Below are 27,566 nucleotides of genomic sequence, written 5' to 3'. Positions count from 1 at the left end.
AATATTTTGAGGTTGTATTCCATTTAAGGTTAACGTTCTCAGAAATTCTACAATTATCCCCATGTCCTTTCACTAAATTATTTTCTGTTTGCACTGGCCTAGTCAGTGTCTGATGTTTACAAATGAGAGCCCTGATGGGTTCACCTGCCCTGGACAGTGCATGCAGCTCCTATCTTCCTGCCCACTGGAGAGCAGAGAAATCACATCCACTGCCACTCTCAGTCTTCCATGTGACCTGTCACCATTGGGATGGCAGATTGACCATCCACTTCTTCCTCAAAGTCTTCCTTTGTGTTTCATGGAACTCGCCACCAGAGAAATCATTGGTAACTCTCAGTTCTTAAAATTCCTCTTACCTCCCCAGGGCTTCCTTTGTGGCTCAGCTATTAAAGAATTTGCTTGCAATGCAGAAGACTTGGGTTTGATCCCTGGGTTGGGAAGATCCCTTGGGGAAGGGAAAGGCTACTGACTCCAGTATTCTAGCCTGGAGAATTCCAAGACCAGTATAGTCCACAGGGTCCAGTATAGTCCAAGGACTGTATACTCCATGGGGTCGCAAAGAGTCAAGCACAACTGAGTGACTTTCACTCACTCACTCAAGGTTATAGAATATTAGCTATGTCCATTGTGTTTGTGGCTTATTTATATTACATATAGTAATTTGTACATACTACCACTTACCCCTAACTTGCCCTTCCCCATTTTCCTTTCACCCCTTGTCACTCCCAGCTTCTCTATATCTGTGAATCTGTTTCTCTTTTGTTACAATAATTCATATATTTTTTAGATTACAGATAAAACATACATCATGCAACATTTATATTTCTCTGTCTGACTTATTTTACTAAGCATAACACCCTCCATATCCATGTATGGTGCTGCAAATGGCAAATTTTCATTATTTTATGGAAAAGCAAAATCTATTGTTTATAGCACATCTTTTTTAATCCACATACATTGATGGACACTTTGGTTGCTTCCCTATATTGGCTACTTTAAATAATGTTACTATAAACATTGGAATACCCATATATTTTTAAATTAGTGTTTGTTTGTTTGTTTTTCTGGATATATACCCAGACATGGGAGAAGGGAATGGCAAACTGCTTCAGTAATGTTGCCTGAAGAACCCCATGAACAGTACGAAAAGGCAGAAAGATACAAGGATGATGAGCCCCTCAGGTAATTAGGTGGTCAATAAGCTACTGGGGAAGAGTGTAAAAATAACTCCAGAAAGAATGAAAAGGCTGGACCAGAGCAGAAAAGATGACCAGTTGTGGATGTATCTGGTGGTATATATCAAATCTGATGCTATAAAGAACAATATTGCATAGGAAACTAGCATGTTAGGTCCATGAATAAAGGTAAATTGGATGTGGTCAAGCAGGACATGGCAACATTCAGTCGACATTTTAGGATGGTTCTATGAAGAATTGCAAGACCTTCTAGAACTAACAACAAAAAAAGATGTCCTTTTCATCATAGGGTATTAGAGTGCAAAAGTAGGAAGTCAGGAGATACCTGGAGTAACAGGCAACTTTGGCCCTAGAATACAAAATGAAGAAGGGAAAAGGCTAACAGAGTTTTTCCAAGAGAGTACACTGATTATAGAAAGCACTCTCTTACATAAACACAAGAGACAACTCTATACATGGACATCACCAGACGGTAAACACCAAAATCAGAATGATTATATTCTTTACAGACAAAGATGGACAAGCTCTATATGGCCAGCAAAAACAAGACCTAGAGCTGGCTGTGGCTCAGATCATGAGCTCCTTACTGCAAAATTCATGTTTAAATTTAAGAAAGTAGGGAAAACCAATAGGCCAATCAGCTATGACCTAAATCAACCCCCTTAGGATTATACAGTAGAGGTAAAAAATAGATTCAAGGAATTAGATCTGGTAGACAAAGTGCCTGAAGAACTATGGATGAAGGTTCATAGCATTGTACAGGAAGCAGTGATCAAAATTATACCTAAGGAAAAGCAGTGCAAGAAGGAAAGGTGGTTATCTGAGGAGACCTTACAAATAACTGAGGAAAGAAGAGAAGTGGAAGGCAAAGAAGAAAGGGAAAGATATACCCAACTAACTGCAGAGTTCCAGAGAATAGCAAGGAGAGATAAGAAGCTTTCTTAAATGATCAATCAAAATAAATAGAAGAAAAAAAATATAATGAGTAAGACAACAATTCTCTTCAAGAAAATTGGAGGTATGTAGGGAAATGTCATCCAAGGATGGGCACGATAAAGGACAAAAATGCTAATGACCTAACAGAAGCAGAAGATACAGTGGCAAGAAAACACAGAAGAATTTACAAAAAAAAAAAAAAAGATATTAAAGACCCGAATATCCTTGATGGTTTGTTCACTCACCTAGAATCAGACATCCTGGAGTGTGTAGTCAAATGACTTTAGGAAGCATTACTAGGGAAAAAGCTAGCGGAGGTGATAGAATTCACCTGAGCTATTTAAAATCCTAAAACATGATGCTTTAAAGTGTTGCACTCAATATGTCAGCAAATTTGGAAAACTCCCACAGGACTGGAAAAAAACAGTTTCCTTTCCAATCCCAAGGGAGGATAATGCCAACGAATGCCCAAACTACCACAGAACTGTGCTCATTTCACACGCTAGCAAGGGAATGCTCAAAATCCATCAAGCTATGCTTCAGCAGTATGTGAACTGAGAACTTCTAGATATACAAGCTGGGTTTAGAAAAGACAGAGGAACCGGAGATCAAATTGCCAAGATTCATTGGATCATAGAGAAAGCAAAGGAATTCAAGAACAACATCTATTTGTGCTTCACTGACTACACTAAAGAATTTGACTGTGTGGATCACAACAAACTGTGAAAAATTCTTAAAGAACTAGAACTAGCAGACCACCTTACTTGTCTCCTGAGAAACATGTATGCAAATCGAGAAGCAACAGGATGTGAATCTAGAAGCAACAGTTAGAACTAGACATGGAACAATGTACTGGTTGCAAATAGGGAAAGGAGTATATCAAGGCTATATATTGTCACCCTACTTATTTAACTTCTATGCAGAGTACATTGTGAGGAATGTCAGGCTGGAGGAATCACAAGCTGGAATCACGATTGCTGGGAGAATATCAACAACCACAGGTATGCAGATGGTACCACTCTAATGGCAGGAAATGAGGAGGAACTGAAGAGTCTCTGAATGAGAGTGAAAGAGAAGAGCGAAAAAGCTGACTCGAAACTCAGCATTCAAAAAATTAAGATGATGGCATCCAGTCCTATCACTTTACAGCCAAAAGAAGGGAGAAATGTGGAAGCAGTGACAGATTTTCTGTTCTTGGGTTCCAAAATCACTGTGGAAGGTGACTGCAGCCATGAAATTTAAAGATGCTTGTTGTTTAGAAGGAAAGCTATGACACACCAAGATAGCACATTAAGTAACAGCCAATAAATGTCTGTATAGTCTATGGATTTTCCAGTAGTCACGTGTGGGTGTGAGAGTTTGACCATAAATAAGTCTGAGCACCAAAGAATTGATACTTTCGAATTGTGCTGGAGAAGAATCTCTATGCAGGTCAAGAAGCAACAGTTAGAACTGGACTTGAAAAGACAGACTTGTTCCAAATGGGGAAGGGAGTATGTCAAGGCTGTATATTGCCACCCTGCTTATTTAAATTCTATGCAGAATACATCATGTGAAATACTGGGCTGGTTGAAGCAGAAGATAGAATCAAGATTGCTGAGAGAAATAGCAATAACCTCAGATACATAGATGACATCACCTTTATGGCAGAAAGTGAAGAACTAAAGAGCTTCTTGATGAAAGTGAAAGGGGAGAGTGAAAACGTTGTCAAAAGATCAACATTCAAAATATTAAGATCATGGCATCCAGTCCCATCACTTCATGGCTAATAGATGGGAAAACAATGGAAACAGTGACAGACTTTATTTTCTTGCACTCCAAAATCACGGTAGATGGTTGACTGCAGCCATGAAATTAAAAGATGCTTGCTCTTGGAAGAAAAGCTATGACAGCATATTAACAGAATATTAAACACATATTAACAGCACAATAATAGCATATTAAAAAGCAGAGACATTACTTTGCCAACAGAGATCCACCTAGTTAAAGCTATGGTTTTCCAGTATTCACATATGGATGTGAGAGTTAGAGCATAGAGAAGGCTGAGCACAGAAGAATTTATGGTTTGTACTGTGGTGTTGGAGAAGACTCTTGAGAGTTCCTTGGACTGCAAGATCAATCGTAAAGGAATTTGGTCCTGAATATTCGTTGGAAGGATGGATGCTGAAGCTGAAACTCCAGTTCTTTGGCCACCTAATGTGAAGAACTGACTCATTTGAAAAGACACTGATGCTGGGAAAGATTAAAGGCGGGAAGAGAAGGGGACAACAGAGGATGAGATGGCTGGATGGCATCACCGACTCAATGGACATGAGTTTTGGTAAACTCCAGGAATTGGTGATGGACAGGGAGGCCTGGAGTGCTGCAGTTCATGGGGTGACAAAGAGTCAGACATGACAGCAACTGAGCTGAACTGACTGAAGTAAACATGGATATTGAAGATTAGATTCTTAAAGGTACAAAACTAGGAACAAATACCAAAAAACAAAGATTAAAAATCTAGAGTAGAAGTTAGACTCTCAAAAATACAGTTTTAAAAATATGAAACAAAATCAATTAGAAAAATTATAAAAAAAATACGTACGAAATTTGCTTTAAAAATAGGGTCTTTTTTGGCAAGGTAATAGTAGGCTTGGTTTCATTGAGTTAGACAAGGCTGCGGTCCTAATGTGATTAGATTGATTAGTTTTCTGTGAGTATGGTTTCAGTGTGTCTGCCCTCTGATGCCCTCTTGCAACACCTACCATCTTACTTGGGTTTCTCTTACCTTGGGCGTGGGGTATCTCTTCACGGCTGCTCCAGCATAGCACAGCTGCTGCTCCTTACCTTGAACAAGGGGTATCTCCTTACCGCCGCTGTTCCTGACCTTCAACATGGGATAGCTCCTCTAGGCCCTCCTGTGCCTGCACAGCCACCACTCCTCAAGTTGCTCCTCCCTGCCGCAGCCCCTGGCCTTGAGCTCAGGGTGGCTCCTCACGATCACCGCCCCTGGCCTCAGGCACGAGGTGGCTTCTCCCGGCTGCCCCTGACCTTGGTCATGGGGTGTCTCCTCCTGGCCACCACTGGCCTCGGATGCTGCGTAGCTCCTCCTGGCCACCGCCCTGGCCTCGGACGTGGGGTGTCTCCTCCTGGCCACCACTGACCTTGGACTCAGGGTAGCTCCTCTCAGCCGCCACCCCTGACCTCAGACGCAGGATGGCTCCTCCCGGCCTTTCTTGCGCCATTGCAGCCTGGCACTCTGGGCCGCTGTCCCTGACGTCAGACATGGGGTAGCTCTCGGCTGTTCTTGGTGAGCCGGCCCGCCGCCGCCACCGCCTGCGCTTAGTCTGGGGAGGCCTTACAAATAGGTGTGAAAAAAAGAGAGGCGAAAAGCAAAGGAGAAAAGGAAAGATATAAGCATCGGAATGCAGAGTTCCAAACAATAGCAAGAAGAGATAAGAAAGCCTTCTTCACCGATCAATGAAAAGAAATAGAGGAAAACAACAGAATGGGAAAGACTAGAGATCTCTTAAACAAAATTAGAGATACCAAGGGAACATTTCATGCAAAGATGGGCTCGATAAAGGACAGAAATGGTATGGACCTAACAGAAGCAGAAGATATTAAGAAGAGGTGGCAAGAATACACAGAAGAACTGTACAAAAAAGATCTTCATGACCCAGATAATCATGATGATGTGATCACTCATCTAGAGCCAGACATCTTGGAATGTGAAGTCAAATGGGCCTTAGAAAGCATCACTATGAACAAAGCTAGTGGAGGTGATGGAATTCCAGTGGAGCTGTTTCAAATCCTGAAAGATGATGTTGTCAAAGTGCTGCGCTCAATATGCCAGCAAATTTGGAATACTCAGCAGTGGCCACAGGACTGGAAAAGGTCAGTTTTCATTCCAATTCCAAAGAAAAGCGATGCCAAAGAATGCTCAAACTACCGCACGATTGCACTCATCTCACATGCTAGTAAAGTAATGCTCAAAATTCTCCAAGCCAGGCTTCAGAAATACGTAAACCGTGAACTTCCTGATGTTCAAGCTGGTTTTAGAAAAGGCAGAGGAACCAGAGATCAAATTGACAACATCTGCTGGATCATTGAAAAAGCAAGAGAGTTCCAGAAAAACATCTACTTCTGCTTTATTGACTATGCCAAAGCCTTTGACTGTGTGGATCACAATAAACTGTGGAAAATTCTGAAAGAGATGGGAATACCAGAACACCTCCCCTGCCTCTTGAGAAATCTGTATGCAGGTCAGGAAGCACACTTAGAACTGGACATGGAACAACAGACTGGTTCCAAATAGGAAAAGGAGTACATCAAGGCTGTATATTGTCACCCTGCGTATTTAACTTCTATGCAGAGTACATCATGAGAAACGCTGGACTGGAAGAAACACAAGCTGGAATCAGGATTGCCGGGAGAAATATCAATAACCTCAGATATGCAGATGACACCACCCTTATGACAGACAGTGAAGAGGAGCTAAAAAGCCTCTTGATGAAAGTGAAAGAGGAGAGTGAAAAAGTTGGCTTAAAACTCAACATTCAGAAAACAAAGATCATGGCATCCGGTCCCATCACTTCATGGGAAATAGATGGGGAAACAGTGGAAACAGTGTCAGACTTTATTTTGGGGGGCTCCAAAATCACTGCAGATGGTGACTGCAGCCATGAAATTAAAAGACGCTTACTCCTTGGAAGAAAAGTTATGACCAACCTAGATAGTATATTCAAAAGCAGAGACATTACTTTGCCGACTAAGGTCTGTCTAGTCAAGGCTATGGTTTTTCCTGTGGTCATGTATGGTTGTGAGAGTTGGACTGTGAAGAAGGCTGAGCACCAAAGAATTGATGGTTTTGAAGTGTGGTGTTGGAGAAGACTCTTGAGAGTCCCTTGGACTGCAAGGAGATCCAACCGGTCCATTCTGAATATCAGCCCTGGGATTTCTTTGGAAGGAATGCTAAAGCTGAAGCTCCAGTACTTTGGCCACCTCATGAGAAGAGTTGACTCATTGGAAAAGACTGTGATGCTGGGAGGGATTGGGGGCAGGAGGAGAAGGGGACGACAGAGGATGCGATGGCTGGATGGCATCACGGACTCGATGGACGTGAGTCTGAGTGAACTCTGGGTGATGGTGATGGACAGGGAGGCCTGGCATGCTGCGATTCATGGGGTCGCAAAGAGTCGGACATGACTGAGCGACTGAACTGAACTGAACTGAATAGTAGGCTATAAAACAAAATTAAAGGAGTAATAAAGAACTTAAAATTAAAAAAATTAAAAAGTGATAATAGTAAAATATTTCTAGGAATTTCTCTGGAGCTATTAAGGACAGTGTGGGGTCATTTCAGTTTCTGATAGTTCCTTGTTCCAGCTTGTACTTCTTCTCAAGGTCTATAGGCCCCTTCCAATGCTCTGTCAATGTTAACTGCAGGGTTTTAATCTGTTGCACCTGTCACTTCCAGAGTGTTTTGCCCTTCTTTGTTTTCTTTTGGCTTCTCCTGTTTGAAAGTCTCTTCCATGTCTAATTTCCACCCTGACACAAGGGGGCAAATGTGGTCACTTATTTACACTCACTTGTTCAGTTGTGTTTTGGGGAGGGTGGAACCCTGCAAACAATTATCACTGGTGTGTGTGGGGAGTGCTTGCAGTGTATGGACCACACTGGGTTTGCCCAAGCTCACGGCTTGTGCTTTCTGGTTCTACACTGCTCAGGCTGCGGCGTGCTCTGCAGGACACTGTCCAAAGCGGGACCTGGGTTTCATGCACTTCTCAGGTCTAATCCACTCGGGTTCAGGTTCTCAGGCACTCCACAAGGGCACAGACTCTGTTGGGCATGCGTTTTGTGCCCTTCCCAGGTCTGAGCAGCTCAGGCGACCAGGTGCTTGAGGAGCACACTGTCCTAGGTGGGCCATGCATCTTAATCACCTCTCTGGTCTTGGGTGTGCCATGTGTCTCCTCTGGGAAGCTGATCTCAGGCTATGACCCTTCTGGCAGATGTCAACCATCCAGGATCCCAGGAAGACGTGGTTAGCAACTGGGGGCCTGCTCGCAGTTTGGTGGAGGGTGCCGGTCTCTGAGGCCGAGATTGGAGCACCCCGTTGCCTTCTGGCTCTGGCTGTAGCCCACCTGCCTCTCTGCCTCTGGCAGGGAGGGGATGGTATGCAACTGGCTAGCACTCCTTTGGTGATCACTCAATCCTTTGCTCTGTGAGTGGGCCAGGCTGTGCATTAAGTTAGAGCATTTTGCAGGAAAGTTCTTTCTCTCTCTCTCTCTGGCTATCCCACGGTTTGGGCTGCTGTCTCATGTTAGCTCCCTCAGATTCTCCTCAGGGCATTCAGGTCTGGTCCTTACCCTAAGCATGCAGCCTGTGCCTCCCTGTCCAGCCTCCAGTGGCTGATGCGAGCATCTGGGCTACTTCTCTGCTGGGAGTTTTGGTTAGGCACCTATTTTGTGGGGTTTTTTTTTCTTTTTCTGCCCAGTTATGTTGCTCCCTGAGATTCCAAAACTCCCCACAGACCTGCGGGTGAGAGGGTTTCCTGCTGTTTGGAAACTCCTCCTTCATGACTCCCTCCCCAGGATAGGTCTCCATCCCTAACTCTTTTGGCACTCTTTTTGTCTTTTATATTTTGTCATACCTCCTTTTGAAGAGAAGGGGCTGCCTTTCTGTGCAGACGTTGTTTTGTGGAAGTTGCTCAGCATTCAAATGAACTTTTGATGAATTTGTGGGGGAAAGTGGTCTCTCCGTCCTATTCCTCAACCATCTTGGGACCACCTTCCCAAGTCAATTTTTAACCTAACATTTAAAAGGTGTTAAAAGGGAATTTCTCCCATTCTATTTTACACTCTTTCTTTTAAGTGCACCTGAGCTGTCTCAGTATGATTTAGTCAACCTGTGAACCTGAAATGCAAAACACAGAAATTCTTTCTTAATTAGAAAAATATAAAATAAGTATTAATTAAACACATATGATATGATGAACCTGTATATTTACATCAGTAATCATCAGGATATCTGAAGTTCTCTAATTTATTAATTTCACTTTCCCTCTCCTTCCTAGAGGATGTATCAACTCTAAATGAAAATTAAAAGGAAAGCCAAGTTGGAAATTAATATTTTCTTAGGATGCCATTAACTATTGTGAAATGCAGATGTTGTTGAGTAGCCCATTTCAATAAGCAGAAACTCTCTCACTGGTCTCCCCTCTGCCCTCTGGGGCATTATTTACTTAGTTATTTAACCACTGACCACCTCTCCCTTCACTGCTCTAGGACTGTAGAGATGATTTTATTACAATCTTTTCCACACTTTCAGTTCAACAGTCAGCTCAGTTTGGTTCAGTAGCTCAGTCATGTCCTACTCTTTCTGAACCCATGGACTGCAGCATGCCAGGCTTCCCTGTCCATCACCAATACCTGGAGCTCAAACTTGCTCAAATTCATGTCCATCGAGTTGGTTATGTCATCAAACCATCTCATCCTCTGTCATCCCCTTCTCCTCCTCCCTTCAATCTTTCCCAGCATCAGGGTCTTTTCAAATAAGTCAGTTCTTCACATCAGGTGGCCAAAGTATTGGAGCTTCAGCTTCAGCATCAGTCCTTCCAAAGACTATTCAGGATTGATTTCCTTTAGGATGAACTGGTTGGATTTCCTTGCAGTTGAAGGAATTCTCAAGAGTCTTCTCCAATACCATAGTTCAAAAGCATCAGTTTTTCAGAGTTCAGCTTTCTTTATAGTCCAACTCTCACACCCATACACAACTACTGGAAAACCGTAGCTTTGACTACATATTGGCAAAGTAATGTCTCTACTTTTTAACATGCTGTCTAGGTTGGTCATAGCTTTTCTTCCAAGGAGCAAGCATCTTTTCATTTCACCACTGGCTGCAGTCACCATCTGCAGTGATTTAGGAGCCCCCACAAAATAAATTCTCTGTTTCCATTGTTTCCCCATCTATTTGCCATAAAGTGAGGGATCAGATGCCATGATCTTTGTTTTTTGAATGTTGAGCTTAAAGCCAGATTTTCACTCTCCTCTTTCACATTCATCAAGAGGCTCTTTAGTTCTTCTTTGCTTTCTGCCATAAGGATGGTGTCATTTGCATATCTGAGGTTATTGATATTTCTCCCAGCAATCTTGATTTCTGCTTGTGCTTCATTCAGCCCGGCATTCCACATGATGTACTCTGCATTGAAGTTAAATAAGCAGGGTGACAATATACAGCCTTGAAGTACTCCTTTCCCAATTTTGAACCCGTCTGTTGTTCCATGTCCAGTTCTAACTGTTGCTTCTTGACCTGCATACAGATTTCTCAAGAAACAGGTAAGGTGGTCTGGTATTCCAATCTATTGAAGAATTTTCCACAATTTGTTCTGGAAACTGTTTGTTCCACAGTTCCACAGTATCCTGTGCTTAAAAACTAAAACCTACTTAGTCATCAAAGTAACCTTCCATGAAAACTGCTTTCCAGTCTACAGCCTATAGATTTTCTATGTGAAATTAGTTTAAAATATGAAAGAAAAAATATTGCCTATACTCAAATAGACATAGCTAAAATTAACTGAGTCACTTACCATTCTTTAGCTTATAACTAAAAGAAGCTTATAATCAGATTGGTAATCTTTTTTCCTTTACCTTCATCATAGCAACAGAATTGAATCAGAGAAATGCAAACAATTATTTATCAGTTAGGCTTTACATCAGATGATTTTTCTGAAGGCTGTAGCTTTGCCTGTAGGTATTGTAACTGTGGGAAAACTCTATTTAAAAAAAAAAAAAAACTTGGCAGGTATTCTATTTCACCAACTCCTAAAATAAAATAATACTGTTATCAGTTAGCAACTAATGCAGTAGTTGAATCACTGTAGCTTTTGAAAAAACTGAAATTATTTGCTTATCTCTGGGCCTGCCCTATCTTCTCACTTTTATGAAGAAATGCTCAACTGACATTTAACTAGCTAGAGATTGATAGTGTTTTTCCAGTTTCAAAAATCATATATTTGATTTCTGGTGTCTAATTTTCTTCCCAGTAAAATGAGAATATTACTGATGAGCTGTCAAATCAGCTAGCATATAATTGACATGAAATATTTATTGACTTAATTAATTAACAATAGCCATTATTTATTAAATTCAAACCAGATGTGCTAGCTGTATTACCATTGTCTTTCTTATTTTGCATGTGGGAAACCTAAGGCTAGAAAGTTGCAAAAATGGGATTCAGAGCCTGGATTGCTTTCTACAGTATCTCCCTGCCTCTCCTAAAAATATTATGATAAGCATCAAAATTGAAAACATATTAAAAGTGAAAGTCATTCAGTCGTGTCCAACTCTTTGCAACCCCATGGACTGTATAGTCCATGGAATTCTCCTGGCCAGAATACTGTAGTGGATAGCCATTCCCTTCTCCAGGGGATCTTCCCAACCCAGGGATCGAACCCAGGTCTCCCACATTACAGCGGATTCTTTACCAGCTGATCCACAAGGGAAGCCCTATTTCTTAAAGGGAAAACACATATTTGTGTAAAAATACACAAAAGCATAATTTTTAAAAAGCAAAGTTGAGAATCTTTTGGTTCTAATATGTATTTGCTGGGAGATCTTGACTAGTTTTACTTTAGCCCACTAACACTTGGCTTCGTCATTTTTAAGATAGGATATATCTCATAAGTTTGTTGTGAGAATTAAATTAGATTGATAATCAGTGGAATGTGCTTACCACAATGCCTGATCCATAATCAGCCCAGCATTAATATTAACTATGAATACACACTCTGGGTCTTTCATCGTCCCTTAGTTTCCAGTAGCCAGACAGTAACATCCATATATTGGTTAGTAAGAAAGTCCTCTTTGTTATTAAAATTAAAAACAGGGAAGTTTCCAAAATCATGGCTGAGACACATGCAACAGGATAGGTAACACTAGGTTTGCCTCTTCTCCTTGATTCCTACTATAACTGTAGGGTCACTGCTGCATAATTTATGTTGACAAAAAAAGGGGAAAAGGTAAACTGTTTCTCAAGACTACTGAATCAAATTCACATTTTTAAAAAGATTTCCTAAATACCTAAAGGGGACAGACAGGAAAGCAAGTGCAGATGCTTCAAACTCTATGTGTGTGGTTTACTTTTGTCTGAGTTAATGTCTTTGGTTATAATAATTCACTTTTGTAATATACTTTTTGTCTTTTTCCTATAATTGTTTGTTTATAAAATTGGGTGTGTGTTTTTGTAAGTTACCTCAAATTTCTAATGAAAAAGTAGAGCCAGGTATGGAATACATATGTAAAAGGTAGAGAGAGAGAGAAATGAGAGAAACAGATAGATGATAGAAAGATATAGCTAGAAAATAAATAACTTTTTTCCAAAATTTGTTTAACTTAGTTAACTACCTCTGAACTAAATGAGGTTACACCTTCCTGTCCACCTTCCTCACTCCACCTGCTGGGACTTGTATATTTCCCTACCACACGTAAATGGCCTATTTGCTCTCTTCTCATGCACTGCCACTTCCCAGAACTATAAGGAGTGTCGTGACTGATATAATCAAAGCTTTCACTCTCTCTGTCTCAAAACACTATCTCTATCTTCTCTTAAACCACTTTGTAACTAAGCTGAACCTCCGTGAAAAGTGTTACACATCACAGACTTAGAGTACCATAAAATCTTAATATTATTATAAGACACATTTTCACATAAGACACGTGTCTGCTTAGGTGTCTTATATTTGATGCTTTTCATTCATCTCCTGAATCCTCCTCCATGCTTCATAAAAGGCACCTAGAGGCTTTTCAGAAATACTGATTCTTGTTAAATTGAGTTGAACTGAACTAGAAACATTTATATCCTTTTCTTTCTTTCTTTTTAATTTATTTATTTTAATTGGAAGCTAATTACTTTACAATATTGTATTGGTTTTTCCATACATCATCATGAATCCACCACGGGTGTACACGTTCCCCATCCTGAACCCCCCTCCCTCCTCCCTCCCCGTACCATCCGTCTGGGTCATCCCAGTGCACCAGCCCCAAGCATCCTGTATCCTGCATTGAACCTGGACTGGCGATTCATTTCTTATATGATATTATACGTTTCAATGCCATTCTCCCAAATTATCCCACCCTCTCCCTCTCCCACAGAGTCCAAAAGACCATTCTATACATCTGTGTCTCTTTTGCTGTCTTGCATACAGGGTTATCCTTTTCTCATGTGTTATATTTTTTAATTGAAATATACTTGATTTGTAATGTGTTCGTTTCAGATGTAAAGAAAAGTGATTCAGTTATACACATACTCATGTGTGTGTGTATATATGTATTTATATATATATTCTTTTTCAGATTATTTCCCATTATAGATTATTTTAAAATATTGAATGTAGTTCCCTATTATATATGTTAGCATACTGTTTATCTATTTTGTATGTAGTATTATATATTTGTTAATCCCAAATTCTTAATGTATCCTTCCCACCTCTCCTCCTTTAGTAAACATAAATTTGCTTCCTATGTCTGTTAAGTCTGTTTTATAAATGAATTAATTTGTATTATTTTATTCTAATTCCACATATAAGTGATATCATATGATATTTGTCCTTCTCTATCTGACAGTTCAGACAGAGTATGATAATATCTAGGCCCATGCTTGTTGCTGCATGCATTCTTTCTATTATGGTTGAGCAATATTTCGTAATGTGTATATGCCATATCTTCTTTATTCATTCATTTGTGATGAACATTTAGGTTGTTTCCATGTCTTGGTAATTGTAAATAATGCCACTTTGAACACTGGTGTGCAGATGTCTTTTCAAATTAGAATTTTCTCCAGATATATGCCCAAGAGTAGAACTGCTGAATCATATGGCAACTCTATGTTTAGTTTTTTAAGGAACTGCCATACTGTTCTCAGTAGTGGTTATACCAATTTACATTCCCATCAAACAGTGTCAGAGGCTCCCTTTCCTCCACACCCTTACCAGCATTTGTTATCTGTAGACTTTTTGAAGATGTCTATTTTGACTTGTGTGAGGTGATCCCTCATTGTGATTTTGATTTGCATTTCTCTAATGATAAGCAATGTTGACCATTTTTCATGTGTTTTTTGACCATCTGAATGTCTTCTTTGGAAAAATGTCAGTATAAGTCTTCTGCCCATTTTTTTTGATTGGGTTGCTTGTCTTTGTGATATTAAGCTGTATGAGCACTTGTATTAGGTTCTTGTCAGTCACATCATTTGCAAATATTTTCTTCCACCCTGTAGGTAGCCTTTTCATTTTGTTTATGATTTCCTTTGCTGCTCAAAAGTTTTTAAATTTGATTAGTTCCCATTTGTTTATTTTTGCTTTTTTTTTTTTTTTTTTCTTTCAGAGACTAACCAAGGCAATAGTGCTCAATTTATGTCAGAGATGGTTTTGCCTATGTTTTCTTTTAGGAGTTTCATGGGATCAAGTCTTGTATTTAAATCTTTAAGCCATTCTGAGTTTATATTTATGTATGGTGTGAGGGCATGTTCTTACATCATTGATTTATATGCAGCTGTCCAGCTTTCCCAAGCCACTTGCTGAAGAAATTGACTTCCTTTTCTCCATTATGTAGTCTTGGGTGTCTCATTGAAGATTAACTGACTGTAGGGTTGTGTTGGTTTTTTCCTGGGCTCTCTATTCTGTTCTATTGACCCATATGTCTGTTTTTGTGCCAAGACCATGCTGTTTTGATTACTGTAGCTTATATTACTGTCTGAAGTGTGAGACAGTTAGGCCTCCACCATTGTTCTTTTTCTTCAAGATTGCTTTTTAATTCTGGGTCATTTGTGGCTCCATATAAATTTTAGGATTATTCATTCTAGTTCTGTGAAAAATGTCATGGTTATTTGATAAGGATCTCATTAAATCTGTATATTACTTTAGGTAGTTGGCCATTTTAATAATATTAACTCTTCCAATCTAAGAGCATGGGTTATTTTTCTATTTCTTTGAATCGTCTTCAGTTTCCTTTATCATTGTTTTATAGATCTTAGCATTTAAGTCTTTCACCTCTGTGGTGAAGTTTATGCCTAGGTATTTTAAGTTTTTTTTGATGTATCTAATAATTTTTTTACGTTCACTTTCTGATATGTGTTATTAGTGTTAAAAATGCAGCAGATTTCTGTATGTTAATCTTGTATCCTATTACCATGCTAAATTTTTTTTTATCAGTTCTAGTAGTTTTTCTGTGGAATCTTTAGAGTTTTCTATATATAACATCACGTCATCTGCAGATAATGACAACTTTATCTTTTCCCTACCAATTTGAATAACATTTTGTTTCTTTTTCTTGTCTAATTGCTGTGGCTAGGACTTTCAATTGTATGTTGAATAGAAGAGGTGACAGTGGGCATCCTTGTTTTATTCCAAATTTTAGCAAGAAGGCTTTCAGCTTTTCACCATTGAATATTATGTTGACTGTGGGTTTGTCACAAATAACTTTTATGTTGATATATGTGTCCATTATATTCACTTTGATGGGAATATTTATCATGAATGGATGGCGAATTTTGTCAAATGTTTTTTCTATATCTGGTGAGATGATCATGTGATTTTTGTCTTTTTTGTTGTTGTTGTTGATGTGGTGTCATGCATTAGATTTTGAATGACAGAGTTTAACAGCTAAATTGACATAATTGTTATTATGTCAACATTGACATAATCTTCCAGTTGTTTATAGCCATCACTTTTAAATCATATTGGTTATCAATTCATGTTAACATTGAGGAGCCAAAATGTTAGCTATTAACTCCAATAATTAACTAAGCTTAACAAACTGTCATACTGATTTTTATAGGGATTCAAGGATATTTCTCTTGAGAGATTTATACACGGTGGAGCCAATGTTACAGGATTCCAGTTGGTAGATTTTAATACACCTATGGTGACCAAATTAATGGATCGCTGGAAGAAACTAGATCAGAGAGAATATCCAGGATCTGAGACACCTCCAAAGGTATTTGTTTGTTTTTATCTTATGTATTTTTAGTACTTTTTAAAATTTAAGGTAGAAAGTTCATTATACAGTTCTTCTAGTAATATTTTGTCAGGCATAGTGTGGCCTGGGACAGAAATATTTTGTCACTATTTGTCACACAAATCAATATTTTCTAAATTTTTATATTTTATGGAGGAGATGTTAGCCATTTCTTAAGTAGTTTATTATTGTTATTAATTTGCATGTGAATGTCCCTGAATAAATTATATATTTTTTAAATTATTTCAAATGTGAATAACCACTAGTAACTATTCCACTCAGAAAACAACTATATTTTCAAAATGATTTACAATAAGTAAGGAAAGTGGTAAAAAATGTAAAATATATAGCTTCTGCAAAATTTCTCTTTCAATTTAACAGTAAAATGTCAGATTGTTTAATTTTATCTGACAGACATTGCAGAAGTATGTTATTGATATTTGCAAAGGGAGTTGGTAAATTTCTGATCATGAGCACATTTTTTTCTCTCCTGAAAAAATAAATTCCTTCGATATCATGTAAATAATGACATAATGTTTCTTAAACTCTAACTTAGTGGTTTTGAGCTTCTCCACAATAAGATATTGAGTTGGTAATGCCATCTGACTCAATGGGCATGAATTTGAGTAAACTCCAGGAGCTGGTGATGGACAGGGAGGCCTGGCATGCTGCAGTCCATGGGATCATGAAGAATCAGACATGACTGAGCGACTGAACTGAACTGAACTGATAATAAGACATCATCATTTAAACAACTTTTACTAATCTCTCACTGACAGTGTATCCAAGTAAAAACTTTCAAACATAATTTGGAATTTGAAGCCTAAAAAACTATAATCTACAGTAGAAAATCTCAGTTCTTCCAGCTTTGTCAATTTCCTCTGTGTAGTATAGCAGTTTGGCTAGTCATACCATTTTCACTACTTTCGAAAGAAAGCATTTACTGAGTATCTGCTATGTGTCAAGCACTATAGTCCACCCTCTGATTTTACAAATTTCTAAATGCAAGATATTAAATGGTAAGTTAATTGATTGTCCTTGAGTCAAGGACCAGATTTGTGAAATGTTTGCCCAGGACCAAGTTATGAACTCCTTGAGCCTTAGACAAGAGCATTGTCCACTATATTGCACCACTTTGCAAGCTTAGATAATACATATGAAAGCATATTAAAAAGCAAAAATATCTTCAAGATGCACACCACCTTCAGGATAAAAAGAAACTTAAGAAGTCTTTCAGTCTGCTTTTCCTTCAAGCTGGCTCAGAGGAAAATTATCCCAAAGGCTCAATTATTTCAAATATTAACACACAAGGAAAAACAAGCATCAAGCTTCCTTCCAAACTCATCTAAATAATTTCCTTTACAGCATGTTCCTCCCATTATTCATCAGTGTATGTAGAGACAGTCTTGCCCTTCTCTTTCTTCTCTTTCTCACATATTTTTCAGCTATTATTTTTAATCTCAGCATTTGTTGAATAAACCATCTATTCAAGTCCTTGTTATCCTGAGAGTTTCAGTATCTAGAATGGGCTTCAAACTTCTTGGCAGTATCTTGTAGTTCCTTGTAACTGTTTTGTTTTGTTTTAATTTCAGTGACAATGTGTAATAATATTTGTCCACTGTGGTCCTTCTGTCCAGATACACTGGTGTGGTTATTCCTTCCCTCTTTTGCGTTTAGCCTATCATAAGGTGTACTATTTGATAATCTCCAACCAAACTTATCTATGTCATAGCTTCGGGCACTTTGTTTTATTTTTCACAGCTCTCTTAGTATGCTAGGTATCCAGTGATCATTTAATAAATACATACAGTGAGTTCTCATTATTTATGGTAGTTACATTCTATAAAGCTGCCATGAACACTGAATGAGCGAATATTGAACCCTTACTTCTAAGGAAAATTACAAAGTTAGGCACAACAGTTTTGTCAACCAATCAACACATACACTTTGTTATATGTGTGTTTGTGTTTAAACATATCTTTTTTAAGATATGTCAATCAGTTAATATTAATTGAATTCACAGTCAGTAGCAGTATAACTCAAGCCTGAACAAAGCTTATTGAACATATATTTTCCCTATAAAGCACATCACAGCCTTCTTGCACTCAGGAACACTAGACAGGACTTTAACACTACACCTTTGGGCCATCTGTGTAGGCTTCCCAGGTGGCACTAGCGGTAAAGAATCTTCCTGCCAATGCAGGAGACATTAGACACATGAGTTTGATCCCTGAGCCAGAAAGATTCCCTGTAGGAGAAACTGGCAACCGACTCCGGCATTCTTGCCTAGAGAGTCCCACAGTCCGAGGAGCTTAGTGGGCTACAGTCTATGGGGTTGCAAAGAGTAGTACAGGACTGAAGTGACTTCACACACATGTAGTTGTCACAGTTCCTAGCCAGTGTCTAGCACACTTTTCAAAGAACTCTCTGATATAATATGAAATTTTATCCTCACAACTACACAGAAAATAGTCATTATTTCATTTTATTTTGCTCTGTTTTGTACTTTGTGAACAGAAAACATACTACACATTTCCATAAAACTATGAATGGAGTTAGAATTCATGTAGTTATTTCTTCTCAAAACCTAGACCCCTGTTACTGCACTATGATTCCACCAAACTATACCTTTTTATATACAATCTTTGATAAACAGAATTCATCCCATCATTCTAATCACTGCTTAAAGCAATAAATAGCTCTAGGTCAACACTTCGTGTCAGTTAGTGTTAGTTGCTCGGTTGTGTCCAGCTCTTTGTGACCCCGTGGACTATAGCTCACCAGACTCCTCAGTCCATGGGATTCTCCAGGCAAGAATGCTGGAGTGGATTGCCATTTCCTTCTCCAGGGAATCTTCCCAAACCAGGGATCAAACCCAGCTCTCCCTTATTTTAGGCAGATTCTTTACCATCGGAGCTACCAGGAAAGTGTGCCTTACCTCCAAAATGAAGAGTATGTTTAATAAGAATTTCTAGATTCCATCTAGAAATTTATGGGCATATGTGCCCATAAATATGATTTATTGGACTTGCACAATAGGACTTATAGAAAATAACGAAATCTTTTTAAAAAGTAAAACCAATTTTAACTACTGCTTCTTTCCATTTATCAGCTCTATGACTTGTCAAAAGGCTCTGCCACTGGCTGAATATCCGCTTTGCTCTGCTCCAGTCTGTACGATATCTGTTCTCCTTTGTAGTTCACTTGTTTCATTAAAATGAATGGACTTTTTAAACACAGCAAGTGCTTTTGCTTTTTTGATGTCATATCTTCTCAGCTTTTTTCTCCCATTTAGAAAAGCAACAATAGTTTTCTTTTTTCTCTTTTGATCCTAAAATGCTAGCATTGCTTTTTTTTTTTCTTCCTGTGTCAATGCTTGTTTTTATTTTCTTGCCATCCAGAAAGATGATTTGATGGCTTTCTCTACCCAAAAGTATGTTGGTCCAGGCAAGGGAGGAGGTATATCCATTTTTGGTTAAGTATCTTAATTTTCATCAACTATACCAATCCAATTATGCTGCGATTTATGGGGTTGCAAAGAGTCAGACACAACTGAGCGACTGAACTGAACTGAACTGAACTGATGCTTATCTTTAAGTCCATTTTTTCATGTCCTTGAAGAATATATAGCAAGACTTATAATTTATATGTCACATATAAATCTTTCTGATGAAGCTTTAATTAGATTCTTTTCCATTGAAAAGTTCTTTGTTAGAGTTTTTATTATTTATCTTATCTGTATTTCAGTCCTTCCTGGGAAAACTGATTGCTATACTTAATAGTCATATTGCCTAAGTTTACTTTCTACAATTTAAATTTCTAATGATTTTTCTTAATTTATAAGCAGCAAATCAAGATCATCTTCCATGTTCCATGACACAAAACTACCCTTAGTATAAGCTTAAAATGTGTTAATCATATAGAATTGTGCATATATAAAATTCTTGAAAGAGAAAATGTAGTTTTTCATCATGATCAGTGGTTAATGCTCTGCCACACTTCAAGAAAATTGTACCATATTTTTCATATGATTAGGAATTCTGTAAACAGATTTTACAAGTATTCCTTGTTCTCTTGATTTTCAGATTAAACAAACCACATTTTCTTCTCAGTTTTTCTTCATTTTCTCTCTTAACCTTAATAATCTTTTCCTGAGATTATTTCTCTTTTCTCAAAGAGAAGCATGGGAGATCATCAGAAAACAGATGATCTATATTTCATTTCTCCACTTTGATCCTAAGTTACAATAGAAACTTAGAGAAGTGATCTAACCTTCCTGAGCACACTCTGCAGGCATGGGCATAACAGTACTCATGTTTATTTAGCAATGTGTATATACATTTGGTAAATAAGTAGATGTTACTTCTGGTACCTTATATTTAAAGTAACAGTAAGTATTCCCATTCATTCTTCTGAAAAACTAGACAGAGATAAACACTTTAAGTCAAAAAACATATATGAAATCTAAGGAAAACCTGATAGACATTGAGAGAAGGAAAGAGTGAAATACCCCAGCCCTCCTGAGGCTCACCCACACCAAGAGACTACAAGGTAGATTGTGCAAATACTGCATTTAATCTTTTTAAGAAATACATTAGCTGTTTCTACCTGGACACAACAGAAAGACCTCACCTAGAGGGTGTTCTTCTCCCAACTGATGGAAAGCTGTGCAATAGAATTTCTATTTTACAGAGTATGTTTTCTCCTTTTTAAAATCATAGTGGTAAGAACTGATATACAGTGTTTGTGATAAGGCAAAAGTAGAAATTTCTGCAGCTATAGGAAATTAATTAAAGTTAAATTAAAGGAATTTAATTTAAGGGGAAGTTAAATTAAGGGAAGTAATTTATCTGCCCTTCAGACAGCATGGTACTTTATGTCAAAAACCCACAGAGTCCCCAGACAAATCCTAAAGATTGATAAGAATTTAACATTTTACCATTATATTTACTTTAATTTTGTTAGTATACATCTGCTCTGACTTATGATGGAGTCCTTGTGATGGCTGAAACATTCCGAAGTCTCAGAAGACAGAAAATTGATATTTCCAGGAGAGGAAATGCTGGAGATTGTCTGGCAAATCCAGCTGCTCCATGGGGCCAGGGAATTGACATGGAGAGGACACTCAAACAGGTAACTCACAATTTTATTTATGTTCAGTTTGTTTCACATGTGCATGTGTGCTAAATCACTTCTGTTGTGTCCAACTCTTTGCAACCCTATGGACTGCAGCCTGCCAGGGTGCATGGGATTCTCCAGGCAAGAATACTGGAGTGGGTTTCCATGCCCTCCTCCAGGGTATCTTCCCAACCCTGCATCTCTTATGTCTCCTGCATTGGCAGACAGGTTCTTTACCACTAGAACAACCTGGGAAGCCTTCAATTTATTTCACTGTCCTTTTTAAATGGAGTATTCAGGAAAACAAAATAATCTATTGGCAAATACCTATATATTACAATTTCCATTTTAATATATTGAGTCATTGTCATTTCTGAGACATTTCTACATAGGATACTGGATAGAATGGTGGAGGTAGTGGTTTATTCACTAAGTCATGCCCAACTCTTTGTGAACCCATGGACTGTAGTCTGCCAGGATCCTCTGTCCATGGAATTTCCCAGGCAAGAATACTGGAGTGGTTTGCCATTTCTCCCCCCAGGGGATCTTCCCAACAAAGGAATCGAACCCACATCTCCTATTTGGCAGACAGCTTGTTTACCACTGTGCTACCTTGGAAGCCCACTAGATAGAATACTGGTGTTTATATGTTATGTAGATGCTTAGCCATTAAGCTAGGTTATGTAACAGTAATAAACAACCCCAAGCTTCAGTGGCTTAAAACAGTAAAGGAGGCTTTCACACTCACAGACACACATCAGATTAGTAGGGGCACTCTGCTCTTTATAATCACTCAGGGGCCCAAGCTGACATAGCAGCTACCATCTTGAATGCTGCAAAAGAAAAGAGTTGTAGGGAGGTTTCTAATTGGCAATTAAATGCTTTAGCACTCATTACATGTGTTTACAATGCTTTTGTCAGAAAGAGTCACAGAGACCTAGCTAACCAGAAAGGGTCCATAAAGAACAAGCCCACCTTGGACCCAGAATGAGGAAGAACCTGAAATATTTGGCATACACTCTTAGACTACTAATCAACTGACTGTCTCAATAGACCTTCAGATTGCCTTGTAACCTTGGATTAAGTATTTATTTTAGTCTTTTATAGTTATACTAACAAATGATTACTGTAATATGTATGTATTTTTAGTAATACATTTTAAATGTTCTGAAATGCCACAGGTTCAGAACATAAGTTTAAATGAATTAAAAGGATTTGGAATAAAGTACACTTGAATATTTTCAAAAATATGTTTATTTTTCTGAATGTCTTAATTTTAACATTAGCAAGGAGAAATATGATCTGCTCTGGTTATCAGGGTTATTTAACCTATTATATGGATGTGTAGATAAATCCGAAAAGTAACTAAAAAGGAAACCATGTTTTTATTCTTATAAATAATATTTCAAAATTGAAGAAGTATAATGGAAACTTCATAATAAAAAAATATTTATCTTTCAAGTACTTATATATTTCTTTGATATTCATCTATCGAATTCTATCCCAGTAGCTCAAATACCCCATGGCTTTTTTAGTGAGTTGCTTATAGATTATAGTTCCACGCCTATGTGTAGTCATAAGCCTAGCAGATAAAGTAAAAATTTCTGTAAGTAAAATGGCAAATGATTACATGTGTAGATTTTCTTTTTCATTCATAGGTTCAAATTCAAGGACTAACAGGAAATGTTCAATTTGACCACTATGGACGTAGGGTCAATTACACAATGGATGTGTTTGAACTAAAGAGCACAGGACCTAGAAAGGTGAGCCACACTTGAACTGTCTTCTTAGTTTGCATTTGACATTTTTAAAATCTTATAGGTGAAATATAGCTGGATAGTCTACATTTTTAAAAAAATTGTGAATATGGCTAACCCTTGAACAAAGTGGGATTTAAGGAATCTAACTCTCCACACAGTCAAAAATTTGTGTCAAAATTATAATGGGCCCTCCATATATGTGGTTCATCCATTGCTGCAGTTACACATCTGAGGCTTCAACCAACACAGATTGTGTAGTATTGTGGTGTTTACTGTGAAAAGAATCTGTGTAAAAGTGGACCTGAGCAGTTCAAACCTGTGTTGATAAGGGTCAAGGGTCATGCTGAAATGAATTATTGTGCCATATGATTGATGTTAATGGTGTACTAAAGCTGAAATGAACTATTTACTCACTGTTTATATTCCTTATCCAAAATAAAAGCAATTTTTTTAAGGCTTAACAAAAAGAATAACAGAAAACCCATAATATACTCTTCAGGAAAGCTCACAATGTAAGTAAGAGACTTATTCATTTTCATGTAGTCATTTCTGAAACCATTAGAGAGAGAACAAGAAAACTACTTCTAATGAATAGGCATGTTATAGAAGGCTAAATGTTCCTGAAATAAACATTCAAAGAAAAGAGTTGATGGAAGATAATATTATTACGGTTACTGTTAGGTTGAAGAGAGAGAGAGATACTTCAACTGAGGGACCAGGGAGGTTGTTCAGAAAGCTGCTGGTGATATACTTTTGGATTTCAGAAGATAATTGGTCATCTTGTGATGTGACTAAGCGTCATAAGCATCAGCGATGTTCTCAACATCCAAAAAGTTCTTTATATATTAGAGCAATACAATTCCACCACAAAAATTGACTATAAACTTTTGCTACACCTAACATATAACTTTTTAACATTCCCTTTCTGTAGCATTAGCTAAGATGCTTAAGAAAGATATGTTCAACTTACCTTATCTAAAAATTATCTGTTTCAACACTTGGATGTTAAAAAAAAAAAACTTTCCCAAATATACTTTCCTGTGTTAATATAGTATTAATAGTTACAATTTATGAAATGCCTGCTATGTTCCAAGCACTGGAGTTGGTGCAATTTAATCCTCATAATGAGCCTGTAATGGAGCACTATTTTCTCCCTTTTCCCAGTGAGAAAATTATAGTGCAATTAATTGTTGTTGTTGCTGTTCAGTCACTCAGTCACGTCTGACTTTTTGCAACCCCATGGACTGCAGCATCCAGCTTCCCTGTCCTTCACCATCTCCTGGAGCTTTCTCAAACTCATATCCATCAAGTCAGTGATGCTATCCACCAACTCATTTTTCATCGTCGTCTTCTCCTGCCTTCAATCTTTCCCAGCATCAGGGTCTTTTCCAATAAGTTGGTTCTTCATATCAGATGGCCAAAGTATTTGAGTTTCAGCTTCAGCATCAGTCCTTCCAATGAATATGCAGGGTTGATTTCCTTTAGGATGGATTGACTGGATCTCTTTGCAGTCCAAGGAACTCTCAAGAGTCTTCTCCAACACCACAGTTCAAAAGCATTAATTCTTCAGTGCTCAGCCTTCTTTATGATTCAGCTCTCACATCCATGCACGACTACTGGAAAAAAACATAGCTTTGACTAGATGGACCATTGTCAGCAAAGTAATGTCTCTGCTTTTTAAGACACTGTCTAGGTTTATCATAGATTTTCTTCCAAGGAGCAAGTGCCTTTCAATTTTATGGCTGCAGTCACCATCTGCAGTGATTTTGGAGCCCAAGAAAATAAAGTTTGTCACTGTTTCCACTGTTTCCCCACCTATTTGCCATAAAGTGATGGGATGAGATGCCATGATTTTAGTTTTTTGAATGCTGAGTTTTAAGCCAGCTTTTTCACTCTCCTCTTTCACCTTCATCAAGAGACTCTTTAGTTCCTTTTCACTTTCTGCTACAGTGCAATATAGTATAGCTATTTGTCTAAGGCCTATAAATGAGAAAACAGATTTTAATTCAGATATATCTGACTTCAGAAGCTTTCTACTCATTAACCCACTTGAGCAGACTCTGCCCTAAGAGAGTTTATTTTCTAGCAGCATAGAATATAGTAAATTCAATACAGCAGTTAAAGAGAAAGCATTTGGAAAGCCTAAAGCAGAAGAGATCACTTCCTGGTGGAGGAAAACAAATCAAAGAAAGCTGCATGGAGGAGCTGAGGTTCAAAGTGAGGGTGAGAAGTTAGAGTTTGAATAGGTAGAAATGGTACAAGCAAGATCCAAAGACAAGCTGGAGGCAGGATAATTAATGTCACACATTGGAAGATGGTAAAGGCGTTCAAAGTTGTGTTTTGCTCCAGTCTGTCATAGTGTGTGCTCCTCGATTTGAAGCTGCCATGAAAACCATCTCCAGACTTTCACCCTTTTAGTGGCATTGCTGTGAGTGCACACTGCCAGCCGATACAGAGCAGGCAGGAGCCTATATGATCCAGATCAGGTAGGGTAGAACACAAAATGGCAGTTTGAAAGGCAGGCTGTATGATGCACCCTTTTAAGCGTACTTCCTGAAGAAAAGGACAGAGATACACGGCCAAGAAAAAATTTAATGTAAACACTGGTTCTACTCACTCTGTAGCACAAAGTCTGCAACAAGAAAGGAAGAAGCCCATTTTAAGCTAAGCCCCTCTGCTACCTATGGAGCAGACAGAATATTCTACAAGTCCCTAAGAATATTGACTAACTGGTAATCAGACTATCACAAATCAAATTCTGCAAAATTAGGCATTTAAGTAGAACCTTCCTAAAATGCAAAGGACAGTCCCTATTCCCCAAAACAGTAAGTACAAAAAGTAAAATGCTCTCTTCATTAAAGAAAGAATAATGGAAAAGGAAGCTGGTGGTAACTAGTGGTAACATCAAGTGAGATATTTAAAGCAGTGAATCTTTTCATGGCCTATTGAACCATGATGGTAACAAAAATTAAGGTTTTTAGAGGAGAAATTTTAAAAATAAGTTGGGAAAGCAATGAACAATACATCTTCACACTCAGCTGATATTTGTCTAAAACTGTTAAAAGAAATATGAAGTGTGAATTGGTGTAGACTTATCTATCCTTGTTTTTCTGGGGCATTCTGTCAGGAATATCAAACTTAAAAATGAACTACTGTGAGAAACACTAAGCTGGTGAGTTTCGGCAGTATGTCTGAAAAGCGAGCAGTCATTCTTATAAACTGAACACTTGCCCATAAGGGAGCTATCTTTGTTATATATATATATATATATATATATATATATATATATATATATATATAGTTCATTTCTTTTTTAAAATTTAAATTTATTTAAATTGGAGGTTAATTACTTTACAATATAGATCAGAGAGTTTGCGTATCAGTTCGCTGTATTTTGTAACAGAAAATTAACCAGAGTCTCATTAAACAGAAGCCATAAAGCTCTTTCTGAAGTCTCAGTTCCAAAGTACTGTGGAATCTTCTCAGAATTCCAGTGATGTTACAAACATGCTCTAAAACCAGGCTTCCATGATTTCAATAATTCTTAAGGTCAGTTCAGTTCAGTTGCTCAGTCGTGGCTGACTCTTTGTGACCCCATGGGCTGCAGTACAACAGGCTTCCCTGTCCATCGCCAACTCCCAGAGTTTACTCAGACTCATGTCCACTGAGTCGATGATGCCATCCAACCATCTCATCTTCTGTCATTCGCTTCTCTTCCTGCCTTCAATCTTTCCCAGCATTAGGATCTTTTCAAATGAGTCAGTTCTTCACTTCAGGTGGCCAAAGTATTGGAGTTTCAGCTTCAGCATCAGTCCTTCCAATGAATATTCAGAACTGATTTCCTTCAGGATGGACTGTGTGGATCTCCTTACAGTCCAAGACACTCTCAAGAGCCTTCCCTAACACCGAGGTTCAAAATATCAATTCTTTTGTGCTCAGCTTCCTCTATAGCCCAACTTTCACATCCATACATGACTACTGGAGAAACCATAGCTTTGACTAGATAGAGCTTTGTTAATCATACATATTATATTTATTGAGAGTAGATTATATGCCAGACATATGAAGGAAAATTTTTGTACATTTTAATATTTAATCTTACAGCAATCTGAAAACTTAACATATTTTTCTCATTTTATATAAGAGAAAATTAAGGTTCAGAGAAACTAAGCAATCTGCACAAGGATGTTCAACTAGAAAGAGATGGAGCTGGGGTGGAGACCAAGGCTCATTATCTAGCTTCAAAGCTACTCTCTTAGCTGCCACAAAATGTTATCAGTCCCAGGGCCCATAACTTTTCTCCTCAAGGTTGGTATAAGTATGAAGCCATGTTTTTCAGGACAGAGCTAGTCAAAACATCTCTCCCAGGAACCAACTTTGAGTAAAACAGAGGCTTCTCATGGCCCCTCAATCCCTAGATTGCAGGCAAAGTCTACTGTAAATACAGAGATATTTGCTGTGTGTGGTGCTTAGTCACTCGGTTGTGTCCAACTCTTTAGCAACCCCATGAACTGCAACTCACCAGGCTCCTCTGTCCATGGGGATTCTCCAGGCAAGAATACTGGAGT

General features: G+C 38.2%; 1 protein-coding gene across 4 annotated transcripts in view; it reads left to right on the top strand.

The window, feature by feature from the left end:
• GRIA4 (glutamate ionotropic receptor AMPA type subunit 4) overlaps window positions 1-27,566 on the top strand; it is a 666,530-nt gene that overhangs the window by 559,263 nt on the left and 79,701 nt on the right. For all 4 annotated transcript variants that reach the window (XM_069554788.1, XM_069554789.1, XM_069554786.1 and 1 more), the window contains exons 7-9: window positions 15,941-16,099; window positions 21,086-21,253; window positions 22,897-23,001. In XM_069554788.1, the coding sequence (XP_069410889.1) occupies window positions 15,941-16,099; window positions 21,086-21,253; window positions 22,897-23,001 (432 nt within the window). The remainder of the gene's footprint in view (window positions 1-15,940; window positions 16,100-21,085; window positions 21,254-22,896; window positions 23,002-27,566) is intronic.

This window comes from Ovis canadensis, chromosome 15 (assembly GCF_042477335.2).
Source record: "Ovis canadensis isolate MfBH-ARS-UI-01 breed Bighorn chromosome 15, ARS-UI_OviCan_v2, whole genome shotgun sequence".
In the NCBI taxonomy this organism is placed as follows: Eukaryota; Metazoa; Chordata; class Mammalia; order Artiodactyla; family Bovidae; genus Ovis; species Ovis canadensis.
The sequence above is the reverse complement of the archived record's forward strand: the minus strand, read 5'-3'. Positions and strand labels throughout refer to the sequence as shown.